The sequence below is a fragment of the Symphalangus syndactylus genome, chromosome 13 (genome assembly GCF_028878055.3).
Source record: "Symphalangus syndactylus isolate Jambi chromosome 13, NHGRI_mSymSyn1-v2.1_pri, whole genome shotgun sequence".
Lineage (NCBI taxonomy): Eukaryota > Metazoa > Chordata > Mammalia > Primates > Hylobatidae > Symphalangus > Symphalangus syndactylus.
The window spans coordinates 96,812,745-96,832,409 of NC_072435.2; the positions used below are offsets into that span (position 1 = coordinate 96,812,745).

Consider the following 19,665-nt stretch of genomic DNA (forward strand, 5'->3'; position numbering starts at 1 on the left):
ATATTCCTACTGGCAGTAGGATGCCTGTTTCACACCATTCCAACACTAGGGTGGTGTTTGTTGTTATTATTTTTTGATTGTTTAAATTCTTGCTAATTTGTTGGTGGTAAATGATATCATGTTGTATGACTTCACATATTTTAGATTTACTAGTGAAGAGGAATTGTTTTAAAAGATTATGGGTCATTTGTGTTTATTTTCTCATAAAACTTTTTTTTTAATATCTGACAACTTGTATTTTCTAAAACCAGGTAAATGATATTCCTCTCTGTTTTTTTCTCAGTTTGTTTTAATTTGATTATTTTATTCATCTGGAATTTATTTTGATGTATGAAATGAAATAAGGATTAAACCTAATTTTCTTTCCAAAGAGTGTTACCCAATTGTCTCGAGACCATTTCATTTAAAAAATACAAACTTTAGGGGCCGGGCGCGGTGGCTCACGCCTGTAATCCCAGCACTTTTGGGAGGCCGAGGCGGGCGGATCACGAGGTCAGGAGATCGAGACCATCCTGGCTAACATGGTGAAACCTCGTCTCTTCTAAAAATACAAAACAATTAGCCGGGAGTGGTGGCGGGTGCCTGTAGTCCCAGCTACTTGGGAGGCTGAGGCAGGAAAATGGCGTGAACCTGGGAGGCGGAGCTTGCAGTGAGCCAAGATCGCGCCACTGCACTCCAGCCTTGGCTACAGAGCGAGCCTCCGTCTCAAAAAACAAAAAAACAAAAAAAACCAAAAAAAACAAAAAACAAACTTTCGGGTGGACACTCCCTGGTGGCTAACGCCTGTAATACCAGCTCTTTGGGAGGCTGAGGTGGACGGATCACGAGGTCAGGAGTTGGAGACCAGCCTGACCAACATGGTGAAACCCCGTCTCTAGTAAAAATACCAAAATTAGCTGGGCGTGGTGGCATGTGCCTGTAATCCCAGCTATTTGGGAGGCTGAGGCAGGAGGATCACTTGAACCCGGGAGGCAGAGGTTACAGCGAGCCGAGATCGCGCCACTGCACTCCAGCCTGGGTGACAGAGCGAGACTCTGTCTAAAACAATAAATAAATAAATAATAATTTTTTAAAAAGTCCAAACTTTCTCTACTGATTTGAGAGCCACATTTATTTATTTATTTATTTCAGAGACGGGGTCTCTCTCTGTCACCCAGGCTGGAAAGCAGTGGTGTGAACACAGCTCACTGCAGCCTCGATCTCCTGGGCTCGAACGATCCTCCTGCCTCAGCTCCCCAAGTACCTGGGACTACCGGCACATGCCACAACGCCCAGCTAATTTTTGTATTTTTTTGTAGAGATGGAGTTTCACCATGTTGCCCCGGCTGGTCTCAAAACTCCCGAGCTCAGGCTGTCCACCCACTTTGGCTTCCCAAAGTACTATGATTGCACACATGAGCCACCACGTCCAGCCAGAGTGCCACTTTTAATACGCACTAAATATCCATGTATAATTGACTCAATTGGCTTTTGCTGGTTTTACATTGATCTGCCTTGTTCCAATTCTGCACTGGTTTCTTTATAATAATAATCATAAATCTCATTAGTCCTTTCTTTCCAAAATATTTGGTTTTTTTCTGGAGTCTAGATGAACATTTACTTTGGTTTTCCCAAAGTAATTTCCCCTTTTGATATGAGGAGAAGTTGCATCAGTATTTATATTCATTTATTCAAATCATTCCTTTTTTGTAGTCTTTCAGTAAAGTGTTTTCATTTTATAACTACATTTTGTTGTTGTAGAGGGAATTTTCTCTATTATATTTTCTAGCTTATTTTTGCTGCATAACTAATTATATATAAAAGCTATTGATTTTTGTGTTATTTAGCCATCCACATGACAAAACTTTCATTAGTTTTAGTAGTTTTCATTGGGTTTTCTTGTATTTTCTCTATTAAAAAAATCACAAGTGGTAATAACAGTCACAGATTATGTTAGTCCCCTCTTTACAAACATTTTGACATCTCATTTTACTCTTAGAAAGTCCTACTACTCCCTACAGGGCTTGATATGGTGGCTTCAAATGATATCTATAACCATATTTCTTCCTGTTTACCGCCTGTCTCAGAACCCACTTTAAATTCTTTGCACTTGCTCATCTCCCTGCATGGAAGACATGCCAGCTGACACCTCATTCATTTGGTCTCATCTCAAATTTGTCATTATCAGCGATGCCTTCTTCAAGTGGTTTGAGCCTCTGCAGCTGGCCAAAAGTTTTTTATACTACTACTACTAAGACATTATCTTTTTTCACTGTGTTGACATTTGTACTGACAAGGCAAAAACAATGGTGGGTAAAACTCCTAGTACCTTAGCACATGAATCAAGACAGTGGCACCAAATTCTACTAGTCATTCTTCATTGCCACATACTTGGAGTTATTTAACAAACAAACACACTTGATGAAACTTGACCCTGAGTACATGTATAATAAAGTGGGAAGAATGCATAAAATACTTTTGCTGTGTATGGGCTGTCTCAATGAATGGCACCTGTGTGAGTATTTGATGTACAAGCTGAACTAGCTGCTTTTCTTATTTGTAAGATGTATACGCTAGGATTCTTTTCACAGGCATTTTCTTGAGCATGAACCCAGTGAGCCTGCCACTTCAAGGAAAACAACTATCAGCGTTTATTTCCAATAACTAAATTCTAGCATTCAAGTGGAAATTAGGATTGGAGAAAACTTTTATCTGGTACTATGAACCTGACATCTTCCCAATGCTTAAAGACTTTTCTCATGAGATGATTAGTGATATTAACAAATGTTAATAAGCAAATTTCTTTTTTTGGTTTGCAATGAAATGTGTCAACATTTGACATTTCTGCATAACTTAGTAAACCAATATTTTCCAAGTAACTGACGCATGTAATAGTATCATGTATGGGTAAAAGATTCATTCAAAGTGCAAGATAGATGGATTTTAGTGTAACAGAGTTCGTCAAGTTTGTTGATGGGGTTTCAGATTCCACATGGCAGCTAATCTTTCAACTTGTTGAGCTTTGATGTAGTATCAAAATGGGATATCTACAGTTATCTGAAAGTGTAAAAAATATTTCTCCCTTCTTCATCTACCTATCTGTGTATGAGGCTGGATTTTCTTCAACCCCAGCGTATTATAATAGATTGAATGCAGAAGCACATATGAGAATCCAGTTATTGTCTATTAAGTCTGACATAAGAATAAATAAAACAATGCCAGTAGTCTCACTAATTTGCAGGAGTTGGGGGGAGATTTGGAAAATGTAATTATTTTTATTACAATGTTATTGATGTTAACATGTAATAAGTTTGTTGTGAATATTTTAAAAGGAATTAATAAACCAATGTATATTTTTAATTCCTCAGTTTTAAATTCTAATACAATAACTATCAAATAGGTAAAATTTATATACACAAAGCTCTTTGGAGACCTCGTTAATTTTTATTAGTGTAAAGAGATCCTAATATCAAAAAGTTTGAAAACTATTTTTGAATTTTGAATATTAAGTCAGTAAGTTTTTTATCATGTTAAGAAAGTAGCTTTTATTGTTCTTTGGAATTTTATCAGGAGTGGATGTGAAATATTATTAGAGTGCCTATTGAACATATATTAAAATGTTTATATTAACTTTTACCAGGAACCATTAATCTGTATTAATCTAGTAGATTTTACTAATGACTCTTTCTTGCATTTCCTGGGGCAATCCTTGTTTGGTTTCAGTGCAGCACTGGATGCTGTAGTTACAAATGTTGTATTTTATGTTTGTAAGCAAGATTGGCATGTAGTTTTATTTTCATTAACCCTTCTCAATATCACAATTACGCCACATTAATAAATGAGAAAGACAGTTTCCCTCTTTCTCTCTGCTATGAAACTTCATAGCATAGAAATTATTTTTTTTCCTTGAAAGTTTAAAAAGCCCACCTGTAAACTGTATTAGCGTCATGTTTTCCAATAAGTATTGGTCTCTGTGGGTTTTCTTCTTAAGTTCCTTTTGTTTATTTGTATTTATGTGTTTTTTCCTGAAAATTAGCTTTTTCATTGAACTGTTTCTAGCTTCCTTATTTTACTTATAATTGTATTCTCTTATTTCCTTTTAATCTATATATTCTCATTTTCATTTTTTTCTTGATTAGACGTACCTTTGATTTGCCTATTTTTTCTCCCATAACAAACCACCTTCTGGCCTTTGTCCTTCCTGCTTCCCTTAGCCTTGTTTTTTGTTTTGTTTTGTTTGAATTTTTGGATTTTTTTATAGAGACATGGTCTCACTAAGTTGCCCAGGCTGGCTTTAAACTCCTGAGCTCAAGTGATCCTCTGGCCTCAGCCTCTCAGGGAGCTGGGACTACAGGCACGTATCACTGTACCCAGCTCTGTTAGCTTTATTTTGTTGTTGACTTTTTTCATTGTCTGTGTTAAATATCTAATTTCTGTTTTCATGTTTCTGTGTTTTATAATATATCCATTTAAATCTATTGAGTTGCTCTTCTAGCCTTTTAGGCAAATAAAACAACTCATATTTTAGAATTAATGTGCTTTTGCCTTTTCAGGATTTTGTATGGGCGAATGAAGAATAAGACTGGGAGTAAAACTCAGGGGAAATCTGCTTCAGGCACCCGCATGGCCATTGTCCTGCGGTTCCTGGCCGGGACCCAACCTGAGGAGATCCAGATATTCTTAGACCTGCTGTTTGAACCTGTGAAGCACTTCAAGAATGGTAACTATCAGCTACCTCTCACTCTAATACCTGTTGTCTGCGGTGGATTTCTCACATCTCAGGCTACATTTCCCATGCTCCTGGGCATCTTTCCAACAGGGTTGTTCCTCCCAATCTTGATGGCAATCTTTTGCTAAAGTGCGGTTCATTTTAAACTTCGATTGAATTGCATGAAACTGACTGTTGGCCCTGTGGATTATTTGCACCCTTGTATTAGAGCCCCGATGAGAAAATGTGTATTTTTATTGCATATTTAGGCCATTTGAAAAATGGTTAATACTTACCCATATAATACAAAGAATAGCTTTCTTCTAAGAAATTCAAAGCACACTGCAAATTAATCTTAATTGTTTGGCATTTATTCATTCCCTGAGTCATTCATCTATTCAGTAATGATTTATTGAATACCTCCTGTGCCCTGGACACTGTTAAGTTAAAAATAGAAAAGTACAATCTCTGCCCTCAACCTGAAAGTTGAGATGAAATGGATGTAATCATGTGTACATTGAGCTAGAGTGCTCTGTGGTATGTTCTTTGGTATGCAATGTCAGTAATTATTAGTGACAGTAATGACTAACATGTGTTGGGTGCTTACTTTATGCCAGACGTTATGACAGACCCATTTACTTATAACTCAGTTGATCCTTCAGACAACCAACCACATGAGCTGTCATTACTTGATTATTTTACACATGAGGAAACTTAGGCTTAGAAAGGTATTTCATGCATCGTAACTCAGATGAAAAGTGGTAGAGTCGGGATTCAAACTCAGACCTTTCTGGTTATGAAACCTCTGTTCCAGTCCCCAAATTGCTTTGCTTGAGGCCAACATAGAAAATTATTTATAGGGTAGTCTGTTGCGTTTGTTTTTGTATTTTTTCTATGATAATAGGTCCAGCTGTTAACAGGTTTTTCATTCAGTATAATATTGCCCCGTAAAGGAGGTTGGCTCTGATGAATGCCAAAAACAGTTTCCGTTCAATGTATAACTCCCACTCTAGGAGGACAGATATAGATGATAATCTTATGGATGGCCCGTTTGTGTGTATGAATCCATAAGCTCATGACCTCACATCAGATGGTTTGAAGTAAAGGTCAAGCCATAACAATTCGTATCTTTTCAGTAAATTTTGAAATTAATATGGCAGCAGCTGTTTATAAGGGACTCTGATTTTATTTATTAACTAGGATTTACAAGAGAAATAAAACTTGATTCTCAGCCTTCAAGGAACTTGTAATACAGAAAGGTACTTCTAGTGAAACTGCCAAACTCAGTAGAGCTGAGTGAAACGGAGAGTAAGAAAAGTGCATAGAAAGTTACCAGATGGAGGGCCGGGCGCGGTGGCTCAGGCCAGTAATCCCAGCATTTTGGGAGGCTGAGGTGGGTGGATCACCTGAGGTCAGGAGTTGGAGACCAGCCTGGCCAACATGGTGAAACTCCAACTCTACTAAAATTACAAAAACCAGCCAGGTGTGGTGGTGGGCACCTGTAATCCCAGCTACTTGGGAGGCTGAGGCAGGAGAACCGCTTGGACCCGGGAGGCAGAGATTGCAGTGAGCCGAGATCACGCCACTGCACTCCAGCCTGGGCGACAGAGTGAGACTCCGTCTCAAAAAAAAAAAAGTTACCAGATGGAATAAACTATTCATAACTCAGGTTTTGAGGGATAGTGTAAAGAAACGATGAGAATTAGGCTTAGAGACTTAGTTCTGTCGCATATTTCTTACCCTCTTATTCCTTAGTTTCTTCTTCTCTAAAATGGGGGTAGTTAAACCTGTCTTATCTAGCTCATTGAATATTTGGTAAGAATCAAAAGGAGATAATATATAAGAAAAGTGCATTGTCATCTATAAATTACCATGACAGTAGAAAATACTGTATTATTAAGGGAAATGGAAATAAAACTACAATTATAAATAGTAACAAACTAATATGTTACCTTACGTGACTTCTCGTCCTCTTTGTTTCACTAGGAGAGTGCCATTCTGCAGTCATTCAAGCAGTAGAAGACTTGGATTTGTCTAAAGTTCTTCCTTTAGGTCGTCAGCACGGTATCTTAAACAGCCTTGAGATAGTATTGAAAAACATTAGTCATCTGATCAGCGCATACCTGCCGAAGATTTTGCAGATATTGCTCTGTATGACAGCAACCGTATCACACATCCTTGACCAACGAGAAAAGGTGAGAGATTCACTACAGATGCTTTCTTCTTGGGCTAACGGGTGTCTGTGTTGTCCTTGGGCATTGGGTTGGGCCTGATTTAATAACACTCTCCCAAGTTAAATCCTTATACAACCCTTTGAAAGTATCTTCTTAAAACAGTCTTCCGCATAGTGGGACTCTTTGCTGTTATAAATATTTACTTATAACCAGAAAATGCAAATTGTATCAAGTGTATATTTTAAAAAGAGATGGATTAGTAGTGAGTGGGTTAGTTCTCTGTGTTTCTCAGGAATCCAAGTCAAGTGCTTGAGCTGATATTTCTTAGATTTTAATTCCAAGAGCCTGGAAGTATAAGGTATCTTCCAACTCTCATTTTTCCAGAATGGCTAGAGTGTGAATAGACCATTGTTACCATCAGCCCTGTTATTTTGAGAGTTGTCTGGAAGTCTTTAAAAAGTAAATGCTTACCTACAATAAGTGCAGTGTTTTGAATAAATATAAGTAGCAAGATGGGGCAAGACAAACCAGCTGACCAACTGCCAAAAGGTACTCAGGAAGTATTTTCTAATTGTCTTCAAAACTATTTATGTTGTGTTGAAATAGATCTGTGGACATGAGTGAACTCTTTGGAGTTTAGGGAAATAGTCCATGATGTCTTTTTTTTTTTTTTCTTTTTTTGAGACGGAGTCTCGCTCTGTTGCCTAGGCTGGAGTGCAGTGGCGTGATCCCAGCTCACTGCAACCTCCGCCTCCCAGGTTCAAGCGATTCTCCTGCCTCAGCTTCCTGAGCAGTCCTCAGCTGGGACTACACCACGCCCAGCTCATTTTTGTATTTTTAGTAGAGACGGGGGTTTCACCATGTTGGCCAGGCTGGTCTCAAACTCCTGACGTCAGGTGATCCACCCACCTCGGCCCCCAAAAGTGCTGGGATTACAGGCATGAGTCACTGCGCCTGGCCTCATAATATCTTAGGGACTGAAGGCTTCTGGGAGAAAATGCAACTTGAAGTAGAGCTCCAGACTCAGATTTCTGCTGTTGACTCTCAGTTAATTCCAAATAGGCACAGTTTTAATTTGGCCAAAATTTATTTCATTTAATTTCTAGATATGCCCAGTGAACTGCCTGTCAAACATGATCATGATAAGTGAAAATTGACTGCCAAAATTTTAGGCTGCTGGTTTGGGCTATGCATGGATGTGAATCTGTTTTAGTAATGAAATTATATTCTCTGATAAACAAGATGCAGAGATTTAGAACACTTCTTCCATTTTGGTAGGCACCATTTTGTTTTTCTCATTCTTTCATTCATTTCTTCAATAAATATTAATTGAGCCTCTACTATGTGTCAGGCACTGTACTAAGCACTGGGAATAGTCAACAAAGCACACAGACATTTATATTCATTTATTTGTTCATTAAGTACTTATTGAGCACCTACTGTGTGCCAGACATTGTTCCAGGTAGGGAGTGAGACACGTGAGAACTCAGTATATGGGGAGAAAAAGAATAAATAAATAAATACACGCATAATTAAAATAATGTCAGAGGGAAGTATATTCTGAGAGGAAAATAAAATGAGGAGACCCTTCTGCAGGTCCCTGAGGCTCATTCTCTGTGTAGCTCTCTCCTGTCTAGTACTCTGCCCTGTGAGTTCTAGCTGCCTTTGCCTCCCCAAGTTGCCCAGCTCTGTCTCTTTATCTTGGGGTCACTGGACTCTGCCTGGGCTCTTCCTCCCTGCACTGAGGCCTGAAAACACTCCAGGCAGTAAGCTATGGGAAGTCACCGGGCTCATTTCCTTTGCTTTCCGCCTCTCAGGGATCACTGTTCTCTGCTGCCTGATGTCCAATGTCTGAAAATTATTGTTTATATATTTTATTCACTTCCTTGGTTGCTTAAGAGAGGAGGGTAAATCCAGTCCCTTTTACTCCATCTTGGTTGGAAGTGCAAAACCACTATAAAGGAGCAAGCAAAACAGTTCTCAGACTAACACAGGACTGGAAATAGCCTACATCCCCAACAGCCACAGTAGAAATCCCACAATACACAGTGCACCAGGGGAGAGTCTTTGGAAGATGTTGCCTCTGTCATGGATCCAAATTAGCACTAGAATAGAGGCTGCAATGGGCTCACTTTAAAAGGTCAAACGTTTTTCAAGTTTGATCCCAGAACAAAGCCCAAAATTTTAAATGATTTAAGTGAAAATAAATTTCACAATATCTGACATGCAGTCAAACATTAACTAGGCATACAAAGAAGGAGGAAAATTTTGCCCATAATGAGGAGAAAGGGCAATCAATAGAAGCAGATCCAGAAATGACACAGATAATAGAATTAGACAAGGAGGCTGATGCCACCACTTTGGGAGGCCAAGGTGGGAGGATCACTGGAGGCCAGGAGTTTGAGACCAGCCTGGACAACATAGCAAGACCCCATTTTTGCAAAAAAGTAAAAAATTAGCCAGGTGCAGTAGTGCACACCTGTACTCAGGAGGTTAAAGTTAGAGGATCACTTGATCCCAGGAGATTGAGGCTGTAGTAGGCCAAGATCACACCACTGCATTCCAGCATGGGCAACAGAGTGAGACTCTGTCTCTTAAAAAAAAAAAAAAAGGACATTAAAATAGCTATTATAAAAACATTCCATATATTAGCAAAAGTAGAAGAAATCATGAGCATGTTAAGGAGAGACATGGAAAATGTGCAAAATTTAATGTAAGATGAGGAATTATAATAGAAAGTGATCAGTGTGGGGGTGGATAGGTGCTGCATTTACTAGGATGGTGAGGGTCCTCTATAAAAAGGCGATCTTTGAGCTTACACTTCACCATGAGAAGAACATTTCAGGCAAAGAAAATGACTAGCACAAAATCCCTGGTTGGGAATGGTCTTGACATGTTGCAAGAATAGACGAGGCTGTGGTGGCTAGAGCACCAGGAGCAGGAAGAGTCATGTAAGGTGAGGATGAAGAGGTAGGTTGTACGGGCTCTGTGGGACCTTGTAGGCTATGACGAAGGGGTGAATTTACTTCTAAGGATAATGGAAACTGCTGAGAGGCTCGAAGCAGGAGAGTGATAAGGACTGTGTAGTGTTTTAAAAATATTGCTTTAGTTGCTTTGTGGAAAAGGGACTATGGGAGGCCAAGAATGGAAGCAGAAAAAGGTCTTAGAAAGTTCTGTCTCTGTTATATGAGAGCGTAATAAGGGCCATGGGAAGAATTAGATGAGAACCTGTTTATGCCTTGTAGCAAGTGATAGTGACTTTATCTGTATATGAATATATTAAATTGTGAAAGGTTTGCCTGTGTAGTGCCTTCACATTTTTGGTTAACTTAGAAGTTACTTAGTAATGCAGCCTCACTCCCAAGTCAATAATCAGTAACTCAAAGGATCATTTATGCAATTTCACAGTTCATTAGTTAATGAGATTTTAAGCTTGTTGACAGTTATGAGCTTCCTTATATTTTCCTTTGAAATTCTTGGACCCATCCAGGGAATTCCTTAAAGTGAATTATTGCACAGTAGTTTTGCTTAAGTGAGTTAAAGTTCTACATTTATGTGCTTGGGCTCAGTTATATATTTACTTTTTTGTGTCTTTCCTTCAGGGCATTGATCGGCATTGAAAGATATTTGAAAATTGTTGGTTTTGGGGTTTTTTTGTACATTCAAGCAACAGTGTAACTTGTAAACATACACAAACTCAATCATATTGACTATTCCTCTAGGAATTAAAGTCTATGATTGCTCATTTTCAGGGTTTTTCTCTAGTTTATTCAACAATTATTGAGTAAATTGGGCAGCTGGCACTTTAGTTCCAGAAATGAATAGAACATGCAGATTGTACCCGACAGGAAGGGTGGTTGGTGGAAATGGGAGACAGGTGGGGAGTGTCTATTTGATATCATGTTTGCAGTTGTGAGCTTCATATTTGCTCCAGATACCATGTTTTTTCAAATATCAGGAATAATTTTTATCTTTCACTAAACTTGATGCAGCTGATGAAAATATTGCTAGTAGAATTGAAGCAGAGCAGAATGACTTGTAACTACATCACCTTGTGCTTGTTTACCTGTCATTTCCTTTGTAACTTGTATAATAAGATAATAAGCTAAAAGTAGACCATATGTGATTCCTCAGGCTTGCTCAGCATACTAATGACATCCTTGTTCATATTTACTTGAATTTAAAATGTGCTATTTCAGATTCAAATACCTCTGTCTGTCAGATTATCAGATTTTCATGATAAGTAATTTTCCTATTAGTTTTCTTCATGTTATCTTGGCCATAAGACTTGATATTCACCATATGAGAGCATTTGTGTTATCTTTATAAATTGCAAGGTGGCTTTTAGGTTTTAATGTAAGTAATTAAGGTGATATATAAAAATAAATTATCACTTGTATGTCTAGAGCCCACAGTTTACTAATCAAGTGGGAAAACAATTAGGGGTTGAATCTTCTCCCATTTTTTTTTTTTTTTTTAACATTCTGTGCTAGGGAAAAATCCCTTTGAGGCCCTTGTCTTTCCTCTGCTTGGCCTAAAGCTCTAAATTCTTTAGTACCCAGTAGAAGTCTACCTAATCCATGAAGCTCTATCCTGAAATTTGTAGTAATTCCTCATACTGAAATATCTTTGGGCTGGGCGTGGTGGCTCACACCTGCAATCCCAGCACTTTGGGAGGCCAAGGCGGGCAGATCACCTGAGATGGGGAGTTCGAGACCAGCCTGACCAACATGGAGAAACCCCGTCTCTACTGAAAATATAAAATGAGCGGGGCGTGGTGGTGCATGCCTGTAATCCCAGCTACTTGGGAGGCTGAGGCAGGAGAATCGCATGAACCTAGGAGGTGGAGGTTGCGGTGAGCCTAGATTGTGCCATTGCACTCCACTCTGGGCAACAAGAGCGAAGCTCCATCTCAAAAAAAAAAAAAAAAAAAAGAAATGTCTTTGGCATTTTCAGTCTCTCACATACATTCAATAAATTTGCCTTTAATAAGATTTTCGGTTGAATTGAGGTCAGGACCTCAATTCATACTAATGGCATGCCACTGGAGCCATTAGTAGGGACTCAATAAATTGTCCTACTCTGAGCCTGAACAAATTGGCTGCTTATTTGTGATTTTATAACTCACAGGGAAGGAGATGCCAGTGGAAGTAGCAATATTTGTTATTTTAAAGGTTTGCTTTTATTTCACACTCATTCCAGCCTCTATGCCTCTAAACAGACAAATTGTATTTCTTTCTAAATTGCATTTTTCTTTGAACTATGTATGTTAAGATCTTCCTATCCCTTGACTCAGTCACCTCATCCTCTTGCTGTACAGAGTATTTCACTGTATGGAAAAATCATAAATTCCTTAACTAGTCCCCTAGACTAATTTTAACAAGAGCAATTTATAACTTCTAGTTTTAATAAAAGTAAAATAATAAGTATGAAAATAAATAGAAAAGTGGCTTTCATTTGAAATGAAGATTTAATTTTTTCCCCCTAATATAAGGCATTATGTTGGGAAAAAAAAATTTTTAAAAAAAGCTTTGCTTTATTTAGAATGTTCTGTTCATGGGAAGAAATCAGGATTTTACTTGAATAAAAAAGTAAAACAATATAGAATACAAAACAACTATTCCAGTTGTAATATTTTTTCTTAAGGATAACTAGTGTGACTACTAGGCAGTGATATTAAGACTCTGCTTTCTTTTCTTGTTCAATGAAAAAAGTAAGACAATTTGCTTGGTTGGTGTTCCCATGTAAATCAAGTCAACAGATTTAGTAACAAGATTTCCAGTTTGATTCGTAGCCACCTGAGCAAGAGTGCCTCTCTGAGGAATCAGGGATAAAAATGATGTATATGTATTTTTTAAACAGAAGATCTTTGTTTTACAGATACAGCTGAGATTTATTAATCCATTGAAAAACTTAAGACGTCTTGGAATCAAAATGGTAACTGATATCTTTTTGGACTGGGAATCATATCAGTTTAGAACACAAGAAATTGATGCTGTGTTTCATGGTGCAGTTTGGCCCCAGGTAAACTTCGATTTCTACATCTGCCTATATACCTTCTGCTTTTTCTACTACCCAGACATGAATGCTTACCCGGGTCTTTTCTTTTACATCAAGCCCTTCTTTCTGGAAGTTTTTAGAACACTTTTCTTTGCCTTCACTACCACCTAAAACTCAAGAGTTAGTTTCTGCTATACCATGGCATTTACACTTAAGGCTCAATTGAATATGAATGTGTCTCTTAAGCAACTGTAGCATAACTTTTTTTTTTTTGAGACAGTCTTGCTTACTGCAACCTCTGCCTCCTGGGTTCAAGAAAGAGATTCTCCTGCCTCAGTCTCCCAAGCAGCTGGGATTACAGGCATGCATCACGATGCCCAACTAATTTTTGTATTTTTAGTAGAGGTGGAGTTTCGCCATGTTGGCCAGACTGGTCTTGAACCCCTGACCTCAGGTGATCGCCCACCTCGGCCTCCCAAAGTGCTGGGATTACAGGCATGGGCCCGGCCTGTAACATGACTTTTATAGCACCTGACATAGCGTTGCCTCTGGCTTTTGACAAGCGTGAGGGAAAACACACCGGTGTTTTTATTACATACTTCCTATTTTGATTTCTCTGCTTGTAATCCCTTGGTGATGATAACTGGTATAGGTATAGACTGTAGGAGAGATTTGATTTTAGGAAATGTTTCTAGGTGTTTGAGGTCCCAGTCATTTCCAACACTCTGAAACCTAAAATACCATTTCCTTTCAAGTGTCTAGTACTTCCATGCATCACCTTTGCCATTTTTCCTATGTAGATGTTCTTTTGGATCTCTTTATACTTTTTCTTATTCTGTCATTTGGATGTTCATCTCTGTCCCTTGTCTTTTTCATCCTCTGCTATGATTTCTGTGCTTGTTAGTTATTTGTGGTTTTTCTATAATTTGGTATACGTATTTGTTATTCTGTTTTTTACTTTTGTCTCCTAGATCAGCAGGCTTGGATCTGAGAGTCAATATTCTCCTACTCCTCTGCTGAAACTGATCAGTATCTGGAGCAGAAATGCAAGGTATAACCTTTCTTTTTTCCTTCTTTAAAAAGGGCAGTGTTTTACATGAATCTGGTTAAAGCAGTCCAGGGAACTAATAATGTAATTTATGGTCTTTCCATACAGTGAACTACTTTTGGTACAGTTAAGGAGAATGAGGCAGCTGAGTAAAAGCAAGGAAAGATCTCAGAATACATAGTTTAAAGAAAAATGTAGCCATGCACGGTGGCTCACGCCTGTAATCCCAGCACTTTGGGAGGTGGAGGGAGGATTGCTTGACCTCAGGAGTTCAAGCCCAGTTTGGACAACGTAGTGAGGTCTTGTCTCTACTGAAAATCAAAAAATTGGCTGGGCATGTGGTGCATGCCTGTAGTTCCAGCTACTTGGAGGCTGAGGTGGGAGGATTGCTTGAGCCCACAAAGTTGAGGCTACAATGAGCCATGATCATGCCACTGCATTCTAGCCTGGGTGAAAGCGAGTCCCTGTCTCAAAAAAAAAAAGATAAAAAGATAAATTGCTAGACAATATATATAGTGTGATCCAGGAAGGTATGTGTCTGTGTGTATAAATATGAAATGAAATAGAAACTGTCCAGAACGACACATGAGAACTGTTAACAATGTGGCCATAGCACATGGAGGTTTGGGTAGACCAGAGCAGGGAGAGGAGACTTTTCATAATACATCCTTTGGACTGTTTGAATTTTTTATAATAATTAAAAAGGAAAAATAGGTAAGATAACATCTTGCAAAGTAATGAAAATTTTAGAGTATGTATTACAGCTAAAACTAATACTTTTTTATAATTTTTACAGTTTGATTAAAACTTGAAAATTATAAGTATTAGAATTGATAGAGATGTTCTTCCAATATATGTAATAATTATGTCAGCAGTTTGATTTGGCCTGGCAAAGGGAGAAACAGAATGTGAAACACACCAGATAGTTGTGTCATCACATAAATATTACCATTTTCTACATGCTTGGTTAAAAATAAATGCTGACTTGTAATTGGCATTCTATGTCTTTTTCCAAGTTTCCACTGAAAATCAGGAAAACCTCACAAGCTTTCTAGATTTTCTAGACCATTGTCTTCTTTGTGAAACTCCATCTAAATGTACATTCAGCTCTCATGGTCAGAAAAAGTTTTATTATTGATTCAGTGATGTTAAAATCATAGTCTTGGTTTTTAGAAGATTGGAATCATACTGTATAACTGATTTTTGATTTTGTTTTTTTCACGTATCTTTATGTCGTGAACATTTCTTCATGTTATTAGTCTTCAAAAACAAACCAAAAACCTTGACATTGTCTTCCTCAGGATAACTTGTTTATTTTACTAATAGTAAGTTCTCTACGTTTATTCCCCAATTTGACACAGCAATTTTGTATCTTTATCATTGGACATTTGTAAGCGACACTTCATAGGCATACTTGAGAAATGTTGTATAGTTTTGTCATTTCTGTGCAAATAAGCCATGAAGGACTTTCATCCAGGAAGACTTTACAATAGAGATTCAGTTTTGTATTTGTTGGGTCTTTATTCAAGGTATTGAGCCACATTGTTGGATGCCACTTCATTCTTTTCTGCAATTTCTCATTTTTTGGTTGGGTAAATAGAAGCCACATAGCAATGGAAGAGTTAGGCAGCAGAACCTCTTTTTTCCTTTTATACTTAACACTCACCTGAAGAAATCTATAAAAGCATTGACTTCCCTTGGAATTCACATAGCAGTAGATATGCATATGAAGTTGCGTGTGGAAGAATTAACAAATGAATATTTCAGAACCCCTTCAATGGGAATGTTACTTTTTAATAAAAAAAAATTTAGAAGTGTAGTTGCAGTTTACATAGTGTCAATCAGAAATTAAAACAGATTTTTCATCTATAGAGAAGTCTAGCATTTTACTAGCTTATAAGTAAGTTTAAATTTTCTCAGAAATAGCTGAACTCAGGACAGCAAAAACTTACTAATTAGGGTGAGCATATACTTTTTTGTCCAAACTGAAAAACTCCTGAGGATGAAAAGAATTGTAATAAGTAAGTCAAAACAGCCAATGTAAGCCGGGACTGTCCCAGACCCCTCTCTTAGCTGCTCGGGTTCTAGTCACCACAGCCGCAGCATAGCAGTCTCTTCTTCCTGCATGCTCTTTCCAGCTCTGTAAGGCCCTGTCATCACATACTGCCTTTGTTGTATTCATCTATCTTCATAACATATTATCCACAGCTCCTTCAAGGCAAAGACCATGTCTCATTTATTACTCCACAGAGGGTTACACATCTTCATCCATGTGTAGTTGATGATCATTGCATGTTGTCTGAGTGATTGGAATTGCTGATTGAGCCATTCACGTTAGCATGTAGCATGCTCATTGTACTGTGGTAGCAAGTTACGTTGGTCAAGGGAAAACGGTTTGGTCACTGGGAAGTTGCATTGTATCTGAATGGGCTCTTGCTAGGACTTTACCCGCAGTTGAAAGCAGTTCTCTTCCCTTTTCTGCTAGAAAAAGTTTAAGACAACAAAACAACATAGTGGTTAAGAGCACAGTTTCTGAAGCCACACTAACCTAGCTTCAAATCCTAGCACCACTGTGCGTTCTTTTGGTCAAGTTGGCCTCTGAGCCTCAGTTTTATCACCTGTAAAATGGATATAATAACAGACCCACTTCATTGATAATAGAGATGATAATATATAATATAAAGTGTCTTGTGTAGAGCCTGCCGGTACTATGCACAATATTTGTTGGACAGAAAGATGTATGAATATAACCTCTTAGAACTTTTCTGTCAGTTTGTCAATGCTAAGTATGTTACAGAGCTCAAGCTCTTTTTTTTTTTTTTCCAGTGATGATGAGTTGAAAAAGGAAAACTGTCTGAATTGTTTCTGTTTGACCTTCCTAGTAATTGTTAGGATTGCATTTCTGACTGAATCAACTGCTGGTTTACTCTTGGCTGGAAAGCCTTTGTCTCTCTGTCCTTGTTGGTGCATTTGCATTAGGAAGGATATTTATAACTTTCATGTGAGCCTTTCATTATTGGGGATGGATTCATCCCTGTCTCCCAACATTGAATGTTCCATATCCTGATCAATAAACGTTTGTTTGGTCTGTACTCCTATGTTCTAGTACATAGGGTTTTATGTGAGTGTATAAACATTCACATTCTAGAAAGCTTATAATTGAAAAGTAGTCTGTTTTCAGTAAGTCTCTTTTAGAAAGAGCTTAGACATTGGAATTAGATTGTGATTCAAATCTCAGCTCTATTATTAGCTCAGTGGCTTGGGACAAATCTGTTTTTTCATCTGTAATATAGGGATAATGATACTACCACATAGAAACGTTGTGAGAATTAAATGAGAAATATATATATAAAGTGCCTAAGTAATATGTTTGTAAGGTAATCCTTAGAATTATTATCCATCAAATTTTAGATTTAAACTAATTCCCCTTTGAATAATCTTATTAATGTTGATACATACACATATGCATATATATTTGTTAAACTCATGGTGAAAATTCATATGGACATGTTTTTAGAAGTGAACATATTGAGAATAAGATGATTACTGCAATGTTTTTTCTTCCAGATATTTCCCTTTGCTGGCTAAACAGAAGCCTGGGCACCCAGAATGTGATATCCTGACCAATGTTTTTGCAATTCTGTCAGCAAAGAATCTTTCTGATGCCACAGCCAGTATTGTAATGGACATAGTTGATGACCTTCTTAACCTTCCAGATTTTGAGCCTACAGAAACAGTTTTGAACTTGCTGGTAACTGGATGTGTATACCCTGGCATAGCAGAAAACATAGGTGGTATGTATGCTGACAAAGCAGATAATTCTTAGACTTCTGCTGTAGCAATTGTTTCCTTAGAAGAGAAAAAAAATCAGTATAATTTGACTCACTTGAGAGCATATGCTCATAAGTCTCTTTTCCCTGGGAACTAATACTAATTTATATAAACTGAATTTTCTTTGCAGTTATAAGAATAGATTATTTACTCTCCAAGAAGTCTCAACTCTCCTCCAGGAGATTATGAAAATGATTTCTACTGTAATGTCTCTACATTCTTCTTACCATATTATCCCAAATAATTCCCTTACTATTACCAAAAAATGGTTTAAATAAAGCCTCAGGGGTCTCTTAAATACGTTCTTGATTTAGCTAGTAATATAGCTATTTTGAGTAAGAAGAAAGTTGCTTATTTAGAATTTAGAATTTATTTAGAATTGAAATTTAACTAAATGTTCATAGTGGTTGAGTGCTTTTCTTATCATCATGAAGATTTTGTGCAATTATGCTTTAAGAGAGTTTATTAAAATCAAATCAAATCACTATCTATTTCAGAGTCTATCACAATAGGAGGAAGATTAATTCTACCTCATGTACCTGCAGTTCTTCAGTATCTCAGCAAAACCACAATAAGCGCAGAAAAGGTGAAAAAGAAAAAGAATAGAGCACAAGTCAGTAAAGAGCTTGGCATTCTTTCAAAGTAAGTGATATACTGGTACTTAAAAGATAACATTACTCCTTGGTTTTAACTTTCTAAAAAATTATTATCTTGGCCAGGCATGGTGGCTCATGCCTGTAATCCCAGCACTTTGGGAGGCTGAGGTGGGTGGATCACCTGAGGTCGGGAGTTCAAGACCAGCCTGACCAACATGGCAAAACCCTGTCTACTAAAAATACAAAAGTTAGCTGGGCATGGTGGTGGACACCTGTAATCCCAGCTACTCGGGAGGCTGAGGCAGGAGAATGGCTTGAACCCAGGAGGCGGAGGTTGCAGTGAGCCAAGATCGCGCCACTGCACTCCAGCCTGGGCGACAGAGTGAGACTCCATCTCAAAAATAAAATAAAATAAAATTATTATCTTGTTTTTCAGATGTTGGAATCTGGCAATAAGACGCTAAAAAGTTTTTTAGTATTTTTGAATGCTCTTTACTTTTAAGTTAATGCAGAATTCCCTTTCTCTGCTGGAATACTTACTAGAGACCATTCATAGCATCTGCCTTTATTTAATAAAATTGAAGGGGACAGATTTTTCAAAATCCTAAAGTAGACTAATAGATTTGTTTGTTTAGCTTTTGTGTATTTTGAGTTTTGTGGAATTGCAGTTTTTTACTCTTTAGTGTAATGATAAAAATAATTAACTTAAAAGAGCAGATTGTTCGGTTTTTTGAGTCAAGAAGATCTCACAAGGGTTGTTAAAGAGTGTGTTTGGCAGTAGACCTAGGAGTCTATTGTGATTTCGGGAAAGTTGATAAACCTGAGTGCAAGAAACAATTCTATCTTAATTTTAAATTGACCATTACAAGGCTTAGTTGTTGAAAATGTATTTTTTCTGTTAAACAACAATATCAACAAAAAGTGTTATGTTCGAATCTTCTAGAAACTTCTTTGCAATGCATTTTAAAATACTATTGTATTTCTAAGTTATGCAGAGTGGGAAATCATACTAATACACTCATTACATTTCATCCCAAGCTATGTAGTAGTAGAAAGATGATGAGAGGATATTAGGAACCAGAAAGACCAGAGTTTGAAAGACCTGCTGCACTTCTTGTAGCTGTGAGACGTCAGTTTCTCTGAGTCTCAGTTTTTTTCCGCGCAAAATCAGGCTGATGATTCCTATATTGCAGGGCTATCGTGGGTGTTAAATTGAAATACTGTACATAAACCCTTAAGTCATGGCACTTAAAAATGTTATTTCTTTTCAAAATAAAACAATTACTAATTACCAGACTGGAGTTCACTCTAACCCACCTATTCACTTGT

At 37.6% G+C, this 19,665-nt stretch overlaps 1 protein-coding gene across 1 annotated transcript in view; it reads left to right on the forward strand.

Annotated features, from left to right (window-relative positions):
• UTP20 (UTP20 small subunit processome component) overlaps window positions 1-19,665 on the forward strand; it is a 108,526-nt gene that overhangs the window by 43,733 nt on the left and 45,128 nt on the right. The window contains exons 26-31 of the mRNA XM_055235917.2: window positions 4,533-4,699; window positions 6,674-6,882; window positions 12,742-12,885; window positions 13,833-13,912; window positions 17,477-17,703; window positions 18,238-18,382. Coding sequence (XP_055091892.1) covers window positions 4,533-4,699; window positions 6,674-6,882; window positions 12,742-12,885; window positions 13,833-13,912; window positions 17,477-17,703; window positions 18,238-18,382 — 972 coding nt within the window. The remainder of the gene's footprint in view (window positions 1-4,532; window positions 4,700-6,673; window positions 6,883-12,741; window positions 12,886-13,832; window positions 13,913-17,476; window positions 17,704-18,237; window positions 18,383-19,665) is intronic.